The 12,835-nt window shown below is 38.5% G+C and overlaps 1 protein-coding gene across 4 annotated transcripts in view; it reads left to right on the top strand.

Annotated features, from left to right (window-relative positions):
• The window catches only part of nckap1 (NCK-associated protein 1), a 34,243-nt gene that overhangs the window by 2,395 nt on the left and 19,013 nt on the right, over window positions 1-12,835 (top strand). For 2 of the 4 annotated variants that reach the window (XM_074676240.1, XM_074676239.1), the window contains exon 2: window positions 5,836-5,853. The exons of the other annotated variants lie outside the window; for them this stretch is intronic. In XM_074676240.1, coding sequence (XP_074532341.1) covers window positions 5,836-5,853 — 18 coding nt within the window. The remainder of the gene's footprint in view (window positions 1-5,835; window positions 5,854-12,835) is intronic. 4 annotated transcript variants of the gene reach the window in all.

The following is a 12,835-nucleotide window of genomic DNA, read 5'->3' as shown; positions in this document are numbered from 1 at the left end:
TCAGCAACAGTCACCTTAACTAATCTTTGCTGTGTGGCATTTAAGTTTTTCTTTGCTGTGTTTATCTTTTAGTCTGGGCATTTGCTAACACTATATTTAATCATACATGCAGCACACAGGATTTTTTTCCTCCTTATCCTTGCATGCGCCCAGATAACTCCTTTAGTCCCCTTAGCTATTGTGCAATAAGTTAAAAATACTGTATGCATTTATTTGTTTTACAACAAAAGGCAGTTCCTTGGTGTAAGAGCTAACATCAAGCTAACTCACACTCGTTGTCAGTGCTAAAAGTTGATACTCTGCACAGAATAGTATTCCGAAAGACTGGAGCAACATAAAAACCTGTAAATTATATTCCAGTTTGGTGTGAAGCCCCGGCTACATCGACTTCTCTTATTACTTGGATACTTATTTATTTAAACTGTGTGGGACAGGTTTTAAAATGACAACAAATCAGAGCATGTAAATCACCTGTTCAGATCACGTTTTCCAAACCAGGCAACACAGATAGAATTTGATAATGCAGATTTTAGTCAGATTTTGTAAATATTCCCGGGACCTGTTAACAGACCTCAAAGCAGACTGTTTTCATTAGCCATGAATACTTTCAAGATGATACACTGTGATGGCCGTCCGACTGGTAATGTAGTGACAACACTCTCTGTTGTATCTGATCTGCAGCTTTATTTTTCTGTTGAAAATGTTGTTGTTGCAGGGATTGAACTCAGAAGTGTTTCAGGTAAAAGGCTTACCCCTGTGGTGGCTCAAAGGACTGTGTAGCAGCTTGCAGGCAAAAATGAAAAATGACCTACTAGAGGAGAAAAAAAATGAAGTTGACATTTAATGAAGGGCACTCCTTGGGGCAGTTTTACATCTCATTTTTAATATTAATGATATTTAATGAGCTATCAAGGGCACTGGTGGCATATTAGGTACTTCTGTTTGATTTGAAGAGTCCATCCTTAGTCAGGGCTGCACACTGGTGCAGTGGTTAGGGCTTTTGCATCACAAGAAAGTCACCAGTTCGAATCTCGGTTCAGACAAAGTGGGCCTTTCTGTGTAGAGAATGCATGTGTGGGCTCTCTGGGTTCTCCACCGTCCTCCCCCAGTTCAAAAACATGCTCATCAGGTTAATTGGTGAGCCTAAATTGCCCATTGTGTGTGCCTGAAAGTAGGGATGGGTACCTTTCACATTTGAAATGATACATTACCCATACCCGGTACTTGGCAATTGATACAGGTGCTCAACGGTACCAGTTTTCTGTACTTTTTTGTGTTTCTGTGGTAAAAAATATCAATTTGTTTTGATGACAAAATATATATATATATATTTTCAACCTAACAATTATTTGTCTATTTTAATCTTGCAAAGCTTTGTTTATGTCCAGCATGGAAAATTGTCTACTCTACCGCTCCCTCCCAGTCACAAGGATGCATTTAGGTACCTAATCATGGTACCTTTTGATTTTAAATGAATCGGTACTTGGTACTTTTGACAGAATTCGGTCGGTACCTATAAAAGTACCTAATTCGGTATCCATCCCTACCCAAAAGGTTGTATGTCTCAGCCCTGTAATTGACTGGTGACCAGTCCAGGGTGTATCCAGCCTCTTGCCTTAAAACAGCAAGGATAGGCTTCAGCTACCTGTGACCCTGAATGAGAGAAGAGAGAGAAAGTGAATGAAAACTCAGTCAAAGTGACTCCTTATAATCAGAAGTTGTGCCATGGTGGGCTGAGAATTCGCGTGTTTTTAGACTTTACCAGATGCTTACATTTCCCGCCCTAGTTGTATTTTCTTCATCATTATAATCAACTTTTAGTTCAGATAAAAACCTACAGACACTCTCCCTCTCTGTGCCTTGACTCTACCTCTGAAGTTTGGTTGGGAGCAGAATGATAAATGTGTGCTGGGACCAACATGTTAGGAATTCCCTGGTCACAGCTGTACTCAGTCAGTGTGATGGTGCATAAATGCATACTCAATATGGGAGTTTTTCTTATGTAATACCAAAGTTAGTCTGAGACATGGAGAAACATAGTGAATTGAGTCATATTTAATGTTTGTTTTATGGCAGAAGTGTATCAGTTGCACTGATAGAAATAATGACGTGGCAATCTGTAACTGACAGGTTAAACACTCATCCTGTTTGTCTCTGTGGGTTTCCTGTGGCAGATCATTAAAATAAGCTAAACTAATCATGTATATTTACTTCATGCTGTGCTCAGAAAACCAAATTGAAATTCAAATGACTTTACATTTAGTACAATATTTCTGTTTGTCAATTTCTAATTGCTTATTTGAAGAGGCAGATGAGGCAAAACAATCCAGCAATAAGTCATTTACAGCCTGCCCAGTCAAGACAGTATAAATTTACACCTATCAAAATTCACTAACAAACACAAAGATAAAAACATGTTACAAATGAAAACTATGTTTGTTTACTCAAAATCAAACACAGTTTTTCACTGTGAATAAGAAGCTGCCAATTCATAAACAAACTAAAATGAAAAGCAGATGAACCCTGAAAAAACTATGAACAAATTGCATTTCCAGTCACTTCAATGGTAGTGCTCCTGGCCAGTGAGGGATGCTGTGTGAGCTTCTTGTTTTTTTAATGAAAAAGGAGGTGGACCAAACACAGAACAAAAACAAACACCACTGGCAAAGCCATCTTCTCCCCTTTGCATCACGGACCTGGTAATTACTTTCTGATAAATGTTGATTCATTGAACAACTTGTCAAACAGCTCACCCTGCTGGCCTGGAGCACTTCTTTTCTGATAACTGGATTTGTTTCATTACTAGCTCTATTTAGGATTCTGTCTTTTTTTTAGCCTGTCCTTTTTTAGCACCATTAATCTACTTTCTTTTATTTGCAGCTTGTTTTGTTGCTGTATTTGTTTTGGATTTTGCACAAACACAAATTGAGCGTGCATTTCTACTGAATAAGCTGCCAGCTACTTTGCCCGCTTTTTTGCCCCTGTATTTATTGGCCCAAGTATAATTAATATGCTGGTCAAATTTTGAAGTGCATTTTGGTCGTGCATTTAGTTGAGCCTGTTAACATTCAACCCATCAGATGGAACCTTGGATACACAGACATGTATTCATACTTTAGACCGGTATGCTCTGAAGAATCAGAATCGGTTTTTCAGAATCAGAGCTACAGATTACTGAGTACTTTAGACTAAAATTCAAATTCCTACTAATTCCTGACACTTTTATGTAACAAAGCTAAACACAGGATCACACAGTTTGCAGTTAGCTAATGTCAAAATGCTTGGCGGTGTGTAGCTTAGATTAGCAGAGCTAGCAGCCCCAGCCAGGGCCCTCACCAAGTACCGAATGAAGGTTGTTTTTTTAGTTTTCTGCTTTTCTTTTGCCACGGAAGTCAAGTTACAAAATGCTGGATTTTACTTTATTTCGATGTAGCTTCATTTTCTGTCTCATCCTCTGCTGTATGCATGTTGGAGGGCTGACACCTAAAATGTCATGTGAATGTCTCTGTACGTTGTTGTCCCCTCACTCAGCAAAGCGAGCAACCTGGTACAGCCTGTTATACTTTTTTGTTGCTCACAGAAGTCTTCATGCCGCTTTTTTTTTTTTGAGATGACTTGATGTGCACTCAATCAGTCAGTGCACTCCATGAGCTGTGACCCTCCCATTCCTGTTTATAGTATACACACACACACACACACACACACACACACACACAAACAATGTGCTGGACTGTACCCTTATCACATCCCACCAACAACATTTTGACCGTCGCTGAAACTCTCCTGTGTAACAAAACTTCTCTTGTTGTGTAATAAGAGCAGCTAGTTGTTCTGGCTGTGATTCGGTAACATTACAGCGTTGTTTTGATTGTTTTTGTGTCAAATGATAAACATTATGTTTCTTTCTCATGTGGTTTGATTATTTATTAATTTGGCCTGTTAAAAAAACAAATTATGATTGGTAGCTGGATTTTTTATGGGTGGATTGACTTATGGGTCAAAAAGATAGTTTAGTTGACTAAATGCTCCCGATCGTCATACATTTTTTGCCCTTTACTTTTTAAAAGCTGCCAGTTTCTTATAGCAATGGTTCGGTTTTCCTGGTTCTATGCTTTGAGTGTCAGCAGAAACATGCTCAAGCCACCTAGTCATACTCAAAAATCAGAGTGAACACCCACTTGAATTAAAATGACTGAGACTGCAGCCCAGCCAAAGTAAATTGTCATTTTGTACTTTTTTGTTATAAATAAAATTGAACTTAAATCAGATATTTATGTTACAAAATTTGTTTGGAACAGTTTGATTAAAGTGATACTCCGGGATGGAACAAGTTGGGTCCTATCACAAGGTTTAGGGCAGAAATTACCCCTACAGCAGTGATTTAGTGCAGCAGAAGCCGAGAGCGCTCGCACCAAACACCCCCTCCCTGCTCCTCTGCCGGTTTCCTCTGCACTCAGACGGGGCCATATTTTACTTGACCAAAAACACAAATAAACGGATTCCCACCGAAAAAATCTGATATGGGTCTGCATTCACGCATTATTTAGAGAATTTTCAGCACGTTACTTTCACACAAAAACACAGCTAAATAAGGCTCAAGTCTCATCGTGTCTCTTCGTCCTGGCAGACTACCTGCGTTTGTTAATATCTGGCACGCCGCGCGCGCGGACTGATACACTAAGCGGTGAGCGCCTCGTAGCCAGCTGTGGCTCTGCAGCGGAGGTAACGCCGTTTTACGACACGCTGAGAACTAGAGCCTTATTTAGTGGTGTTTTTGTGTGAAAGTAACGCGCTGAAAATTCTCTAAATAAAGCGCAGATGCAGACAGATATCAGATTTTTTCAGTGGGAGTCCGAGTATGTGTGTTTTTGGTCAAGTAAAATATGGCCCCGTCTGAGTGCAGAGGAAACCGGCAGAGGAGCAGGGAGGGGGTGTTTGGTGCGTGTGCCCTGGGCTTCTGCTGCACAAAATCACTGCTGTAGGGGTAATTTCTGCCCTAAACCTTGTGATAGGACCCAACTTGTTCCATCCCGGAGTATCACTTTAAGCCTCCAGCAAACAGCTGTAGCATGCCAACTTTTCAGGCAACTCAGTCTTTCTTTTTTCTTTTAAACCCCCCCCCCCAAAAAAAACCTCTTAGCCCTTATTTAATCTGCATTTTAAGTAAATTAACCAAGTTGAGAGGCATATTTATTTCTGCTTTAAACTTGGCTTTTGCCAGCCTCAAGTGGACACTCAGTTGTTTCCTTTTTTTTGCACTTATGTCGTAACAAAAGTTGTCACTTGGTTTTAGGGCACCAGTTGTACTAGACACCCCCTACTAACACCTTCTACTCTGTGCTTTAGTCAACAGAAACACTGCGATTCTGTTCCCAGACAACAGTGCCAAAGCAGAATAGTGAAGAAAGTGTTAAAGCCAGTAAAAACTAGAACTTTGTCTCAACACTGTATTGTATCACAAAGATAAAGTGTCAGTCGTGTTATTTCACTCTATTCAACACTAAAATAATGGATGTTGTTTTAAATGTGTGTGTAGGCAGCGATGCTACACCTTGTGCTTTTTATACAACCATCTTAAATACACGTGTTTTCTATTATTACATGTTGGCGCAGCACGTTTTGTTTTTTATGTGTTGTGATGTTAGAAATGCCAGAATGGCTGTCCCTGACTAATCTGAGGTATGCAGAAAACACCTGTTTAAAGACATGCATGTGTGCGTGTGTGTGTGTGCGAGTGTGTAGACCAGTGATCCAGCAGTTTGTTTGGGTGGGCTCTTTGTTTTGATTTCTTCTCTTCTTCTCTCCGTTCCAATGCTTCCCCCCTCTCCTATGCAGCAAGGACAAGTTTGGAAGGTTTGCAAAGTTTATCACCTTCCACTGATGAAAACCCACCCACCCCTTCACCCTTCCTCAACTCCCTCCTTGTCCTCTTTCCCTTCCTTCTCCCCTTCCCCCTGCTCCTCCTGGCTACCTGTTCTGATCTGTTGGTCCTCTCCTTTGTACCTCACTCCTCCTCATGTTTGAATCTAATGCTGAGAGTAAGCCTGGGCTCCATTTACTGTCAGTTTGACCAATCCTCCAGTGAAAATTCACTGTTATTCATTTGCTCACATCACATGCACATTGTCTGTCTGTGCTTTGTTTGGAAAAGGAAAACATTCTTTTCTTTGAACTAGTCAGCACACCAGACTAAATTTATACTAAAGTTATGATGCACAGGTTATTTAGTCTTGATTAAAAGACTCCAGACATTGTTAAACAGATAATGGATTATTAAGGATCACAATTTAGCTACTTAATAAAAGATACTAATGTAGGAAATGCACTGCAGTAATGACATTTTTGCTATAGATTGCTACAAATTAAACATCCTAAAGCAGAACTTGACTTTGGAATTATCCAGTGTTTCCTCTGTGAACTAACAGTTTAACGCACATAAGTAAATCTACAGGCTTTACATATGAGGTGAACACAGATATGCACATTGTTTGCATCGACCTGCCTGTGCAGAAAGAGAGAAAAAAAAACCAAACAACTGTATGGGCAACTGTTCAGAGTTCAGTGGGGCAAGCTCATCTGATTTTTAAACTGAAAGTTTTTCAGTTAATGCTTTTTTCTCTGGTTTTAATCAGTAATTTTATTTGTTTTTAAGTAGAGGAAACCTCTGCAGACACATTTTCTTCCAGTGTAAAGCCAATAAGTTTACCTTTGTACTGTAGGAAAATCAAATTATCTAAAGTTATTTTTGTTTCTACCACCATAAGGACACTTCTTAAACTGAGAGCATTGACAAAGAAATGATTGTATTAACATGTAGAGTGCTCAACACATTTATTAGACCACCACCCTTTTTAAAGTTTGACCACCACTGTAATAAATTAACCATATACAGATGACTACCAAAACACTTTTTGTTTCTATAATGGGTAATCCATCAGGATGTGTGAGCTCTTTAGTCAAATTTATATATTTTATGCTAAAACTTATATATTTTTTATTAATGAATTTTAAATGCACTGTTTAACAAAAACAGAAAAAACATCATTTTTTTAATTGACAAATTACAGTTGTATTCTTATGTTCCTAAACAGAAAATGTGTTTTAGTAGTTATTTTTTATTTTTGACATTTATGACTTCTCAGAAAATTCCAGGTTTATGGCTCAAATTTTTGGTGAAAAAAAATTAGAATCAGTTTGAAACCATTCAGTCCTGTTTAGAAAGGTGAAGCAAAGGAAAATCTCTGAAAATCTAAGTCAGAGTTTAAGCACTTAATGGTCATTTTTATGAGCAGCCGGTAAATTTGTTAAGCACCATACGCTGAAGAGCTTAGACAAATATGAGTGGATTGTATTTTTTCCAGTACCACCCAGCCCTGCTTTAGCACCAGTTCAACTGGTATATTTTTTTTAAACTCAAAACTTCAATCTTGAAAAAGTAGTAAAAACACATTCAGTAGTGTAGTGGGCTCAGAAGCATGAGTGAGGACAGTGCAGGCAGTCAGCCAGCTCTTTGCTCAGTTGTTGTGGCTCTTCACTGGAGCTGGTCCTAATCACATGAAACCGTCCTTTCTTTAAAGCGTTCTTATTTTGCTGTACTTAATCCTACTTAAGAAAAACAAGCGCTCACATGGTGAGGAATGAAGGACAAATACTAATTAATCTCAGTGTGTTTTCGCATGGTTTACTGGGACTGAAGGGTCACTGAAGTGGTACCATGGGGTGTTGGAATATTTCATCCAGTAATTAGCAGTCGTAATTAGCTTTCAGATGTAGCTCTCCCTGGCCCAGTGATATCCATTACAGGGTCCCCTGCCATATGTTGGTCAGAGTGGGGACCCTTTGGAGAGGCTCAGCGCTTAATTGCTACCCAGAGTCGAGGAGCGATGGTGGAGGCGGGACTAAGGTCTGTTCTGGTATCCAGGCAACAGCTCCTTCACTCCTCCCTGATCACTACTGATTCTCGGCTTATTCCCATGCCCTGTCCCTTCATTCACCTTGTCTCTCCTTCCATCCATCCCTCCATCAGCCCCCAACCCACCTGATCCCAGCCAGACAGCTTAATGCACTAGTTATTACCAGAGATGCCACACCAGAGCGCTTTGTGTGCTGTGATGCTAAGACTCTAGGTAGCTCTTTACCTCAAAAAAAAAGTCAGCGAGCTGGAGCTAGCTTAAATTGTGTGGCTGAACAAAACTTTACTTTGTTTTCTTATAGTTCTATGATTTAATGTTGTTCTGCACGTTTTAGCCCATTCATTATGAATCATCCCAAAGTACAAGTAAATGACGTGAAAGAACTTCTTGTTTTTTTTCCTCAATTCCAAAATAATCAGCAAACTGACATATGGGAGGAAAGGGCTTTGGAGCCTGCTTCCTTATACAAATAACTTTCACTCCTGTGTCTTATATATTTTCAAATCATGTTATCACATTTTAAGATACTTAATGCACTTTGATACATCTGCAAGGGACAAGTACAGTCTGTTTGTACAGCCAAACACAAAAATAGTAGGTCATCCATGATTGATTTAAAAGCTGGCCATCAAAAAAATGATACCTTTAATGATATTAGAAGAAGCTCTCTTTTTTAGATTCATGCCTCCACTACCTGCAAGAATACAAATCTAGACAAATGGATTTGTTGAGGTGGAAACTTCCTTGCTTTCCCCTCAAGACTTGTAAATTTCCTAGTGTTAATTTACATGTTTAATGCTGAGAGAAAACAGTGCTTCTAAAAAAAATAGAAAAAAACAGACAGTATGATTCTTAAAAAGTAGACCTTTATTTTTCAGAACTAGCTGGTGCCGAACAACAGGAGAAACCATCAACTTTCAGTTTTATGTTTGGGCTAAAACATGTAAAACATCGGTTAAGTCCTTTCAGTCAACATCCGATTGTCAAGAAGTAACCAGATGGTGTTTTCACTCTACAGTTCCCCGGCGTGAGTCAAAGGGTAACTACATATACCTAGCTGTGGTAGAGACTAGTCTCGGTGTGTAGGGTGAGGCTAGTGTCGTGTTGTCATCAGAAGAGAACTGTGTTGGCGAATCAAGGCTCGTGCTTCAGCAACTGCATGGATTTCACAGTCGCATCTTGATTCCTTGTTTCTCATTTAACATCGTTAAAATTCAGTCCGCCTCTCTCAAACCTCAACAGATACTTACAGCCAGACGCTGTTGAGTAAACAAAACATAACACTGACAGGAAGCAATGGGGACTGAGGGTGTTTGAAAATCTGGTCAGGTGTGAGAGAAGTGGGGGCAAGGAAACAAGCTGAGACTCAAAGTCCGAGTCTGATGGGTGCTGAAATCATGTTGGTGTTGTATGTTTTCTGTCAGATTCCCCCACCCCAGTGTCCAAGTGTTTAATGTGTGTGAGATCCTGCTGTAGCCAGTGTGTTTTGAGACCCAGCTCTTTAAGAGCTTGGCATGCCTGTTTGTGGTGTTTTTGATTTACGAACCGGCTGAAAGATTTTGGCCATAGTTACACTCAGTTTTAATTTTAAATGAAAAAACTCACACATTTACACCTTAGATGTGCTACACAGCAATTTTAAATGGCTCAAAAGCTTACCGCTTAAGTTTGCAGTCACAAGTTTGAATAGTGATAGAGCTGGATCATTCTTTGGATTTAGCCCAAACCAACAAACTTACCTTGTTTCTAGCCAGATAGCTGCTCTAAAAAGGAATTTTAGGTGTGCCCCATTTTTAGTGAGTGAAATAAAATTGATTTCTATTAAATCAGTGCTTCCTATTTAACTTGAAAGTCATCAAAGTGATAGACATTTTTTTAGCTCAAAGAGTAATTCACACATTGGCCATGTCCATGAGCTGTCATGGTCAGGTGGGTAGTTCAGGTAATGTCCAACAACTGTTCTGCTATTTGTTAACTGGAGGTAATCTGAAAATGTGTTATTTCACTGCTCAATGAACATTTGATAACCGATAAGACAGAAATAAAAATTGATAACCAGCTCAAATATTTGGCAACAGTTAATGCTAGCATGTATTAGCTTCTTTGAGGGATGCACGTTATTATCGGCACAATATCGGTATCGGCTGATAAAACCTTAAAAACACGTTTATCGTTATTCGCAGATATGAAAATTTCTGCCGATATGCACAGCCGAGAAGGTGCTATTCAGTTAGGATTAATATTATTTTCCATCTGAAAAATAAGCTCCTTAAATGAAATGTAGCACTTCATTTATTTGCTCTGCAGAGCTCTGTGTTTGTCACCAGGTTGTTACAGTAGCTCTAAAATAATCAAATGTAACTTGGTTATGTTTAAAAATGCATTGTACATTTAAAGTTCATGTGATCTAAAGAAATTATTTTTCTGTATTTCAATACTGAATGTCTTGAGTTTATAAAAATAATACATTTATTATTTATAGTAAAATCAAATGTTTTTTTTGTCTTTTTTCTGTTTTATGAGTGTTTCTTAAACAAATAAGACTGTAACAATAAGAGTAACATATAAATCCCAGTACAGGATAGACTTAGCTTTCGTTACAGTAAAAAAAAAAAAAACTTGTGATTATCGGTATCAGTATCGGCCAAAAGGGGTTTCGATATATCAACATATTGGATATCGGCAAAAATCCAATATCGTGCATCCCTACTTCTTTGCTTACATTTTGTGAGCTAACACCACATTAGCATGTACTATGCGTTTCCTTTCCTGAGCATGACATCTGGAAAAAGGGCCACTGTAAGATTAGGGTCAACAAAACTTAACTGTATAAAAATCACGTTTTCTGATCTGTTGTCAGTATGAGGGCGCTGACTTTTATTCACTTGAACACACCCGTTGTTGTGTAGTATAGACGACTGTATAATCCGTTTGGGAGTATAAGCATAGTGAAAATCTTTGACCACTGCAGGACTCTTTGCCAGTGTTTTCTTACCTCGTAGACCCCGGGTCGTCAGTTACTCTCTGTGCTTGTGTGAACTAGCATGTGTTGCAGTTTTGTGCTTTCATTTTGTACTGGCTGATGCTGGAAACGTTTCAGCGCCATGCAAACTGAAATCCAGGTTCATGGTTGTTTTTGCTGTCCCAAACCCGTTAGCTGTGCTGTGTTGTTACATTTATAGTGTAGTTTTGTGTTGTGTAGGCCTCACACAACTTTTAAGACTTTTCTGAACATGTGCTTCCACTTTTTGAACTCAAACCTTTACCATGAGGAACTGAATCCTCAGAACAGTCAAAGGCATTGACATCTTCTAGGATTGTTCCTCTGTGTCGACAGCCAGCAAACTTTGAAACATTCACTCTGTTTTATGGCACATGCATGGACCACATCTTCCTCACCATTCACGACTACACTACCCATAATGCATGAGGGCTGCTGCTTCCTTCTGAAGTCTTGGTGGTCAGGCTGATGCAAGAACACCTGTGGAGGAATAGATAAGAGTGTTATTGTAAAATAACTCAAATATTCTCTCTCTGTAAAAATTCAGGAACACGATGAGAGATTTTCTCTCTTCTTGCTGAAGCGTTTCTCCGTGTGCCCACTTATCTTAAGTTCTCCCTATTTCCCTTCCTCTTCACTTTTTCTGCTCTGTGCATCTCTCTCATCTGTTTTTTCAGTCCCTTCTTCATTCCTCCTGTCCATCAGCCTGTCCCGCAGTGCGACTAACTGTGATGGCTCAGACACTGTTAAGAACTGAATCCTTACTGGGGGGGGGCTCTCACTGGTTCTCATCTTGTTGTGGTAGAGATAACTTTTGTCAAAGAGTGACTTTTAATTGCTCCCAAAGTTGAAAGTTTTAAATAATCCAAATGAAAAAATCAAAATGATAAACATTTTGTACAAACAAGAGCTGCAACAATGAAACTATTAATTGTCAGTCATGTACATGAAGGAAAAACATCACAACCTGAGATAATGGTAATCTTTCAACAACTTTGGCTGTTTGTTCTTGATGTATTTTCATGTTTTTATTTCAATGTCATAAAAACACATTTTTATTTAGTCTGTTTTTTTTTTTTTACACAAAGGGTCATGGTTAAATAATAATTCATAACTTTTTAATTTTATTACTTGGATAACATTCATTTCACAAACTAAAATTATACGTGAAAACCAATGCATTGAATTAAATAATACTCAAAAAGTTTGATATATGGTCTGATTTTGAAAAAGCGCAACCTTTAAATCATGATTATTTTCATTTTCAAATAAATTAGTTGATTTTCACAAGACTTTAAAAGTGAATGTAACAGTAAAACAATGCTATTTGAAAATAGTGAAGAAAATAGACTTCTTTTGAAGAATCATGTATGACATTTGCATTAATGGAATGAGCACACCCATAAATCTCCAAAGGAGACAACACAATGTGTAATTGGAAAATTATTCTGTGTTAAGGTCTCATCTCTATTTTGAACTGAATTTTCACAGTCACCCTGTGCCACATTCACCCGACTAGTCCAAAAATGTCTCATTTTAAATTCTAAGAGATGATCAGTTTTACAACAATTCAACATTTTCATTTAGCAGATATTTTTGTCCAAAGTGACACACAAAAGTCAGTTACTGGAATAGTTCTTAGTGTGTTTCTTTAGATAGACAGATATATTAACCAGCTAATTGTTGCAGCTCTTAACTTCCTGCTCTTTCATTTCCACTCAGCAGATGAGAACCTCAGATCACTTCAGGCTCTTGCTCAGTCTTAGTGCTGCAGTTGAAGCTGGTTTATCCAAACATGAAAACCTCAGACTTGCAAACTTAATTCAGAACAGTAGAAAGTCTGGTCCACTGTTTTGTGAGGATGTTTCAGAATTTCTTTGCAGAAACGTGCATTTTACTTTCAAAATCAGAATGCACTTGC

The sequence above is a fragment of the Halichoeres trimaculatus genome, unplaced genomic scaffold (genome assembly GCF_033239565.1).
Source record: "Halichoeres trimaculatus isolate MK-OKI-2021-1 unplaced genomic scaffold, fHalTri1.1 fHalTri1_scaffold_8, whole genome shotgun sequence".
Classification (NCBI taxonomy): Eukaryota; Metazoa; Chordata; class Actinopteri; order Labriformes; family Labridae; genus Halichoeres; species Halichoeres trimaculatus.
The sequence above is the reverse complement of the archived record's forward strand: the minus strand, read 5'-3'. Positions and strand labels throughout refer to the sequence as shown.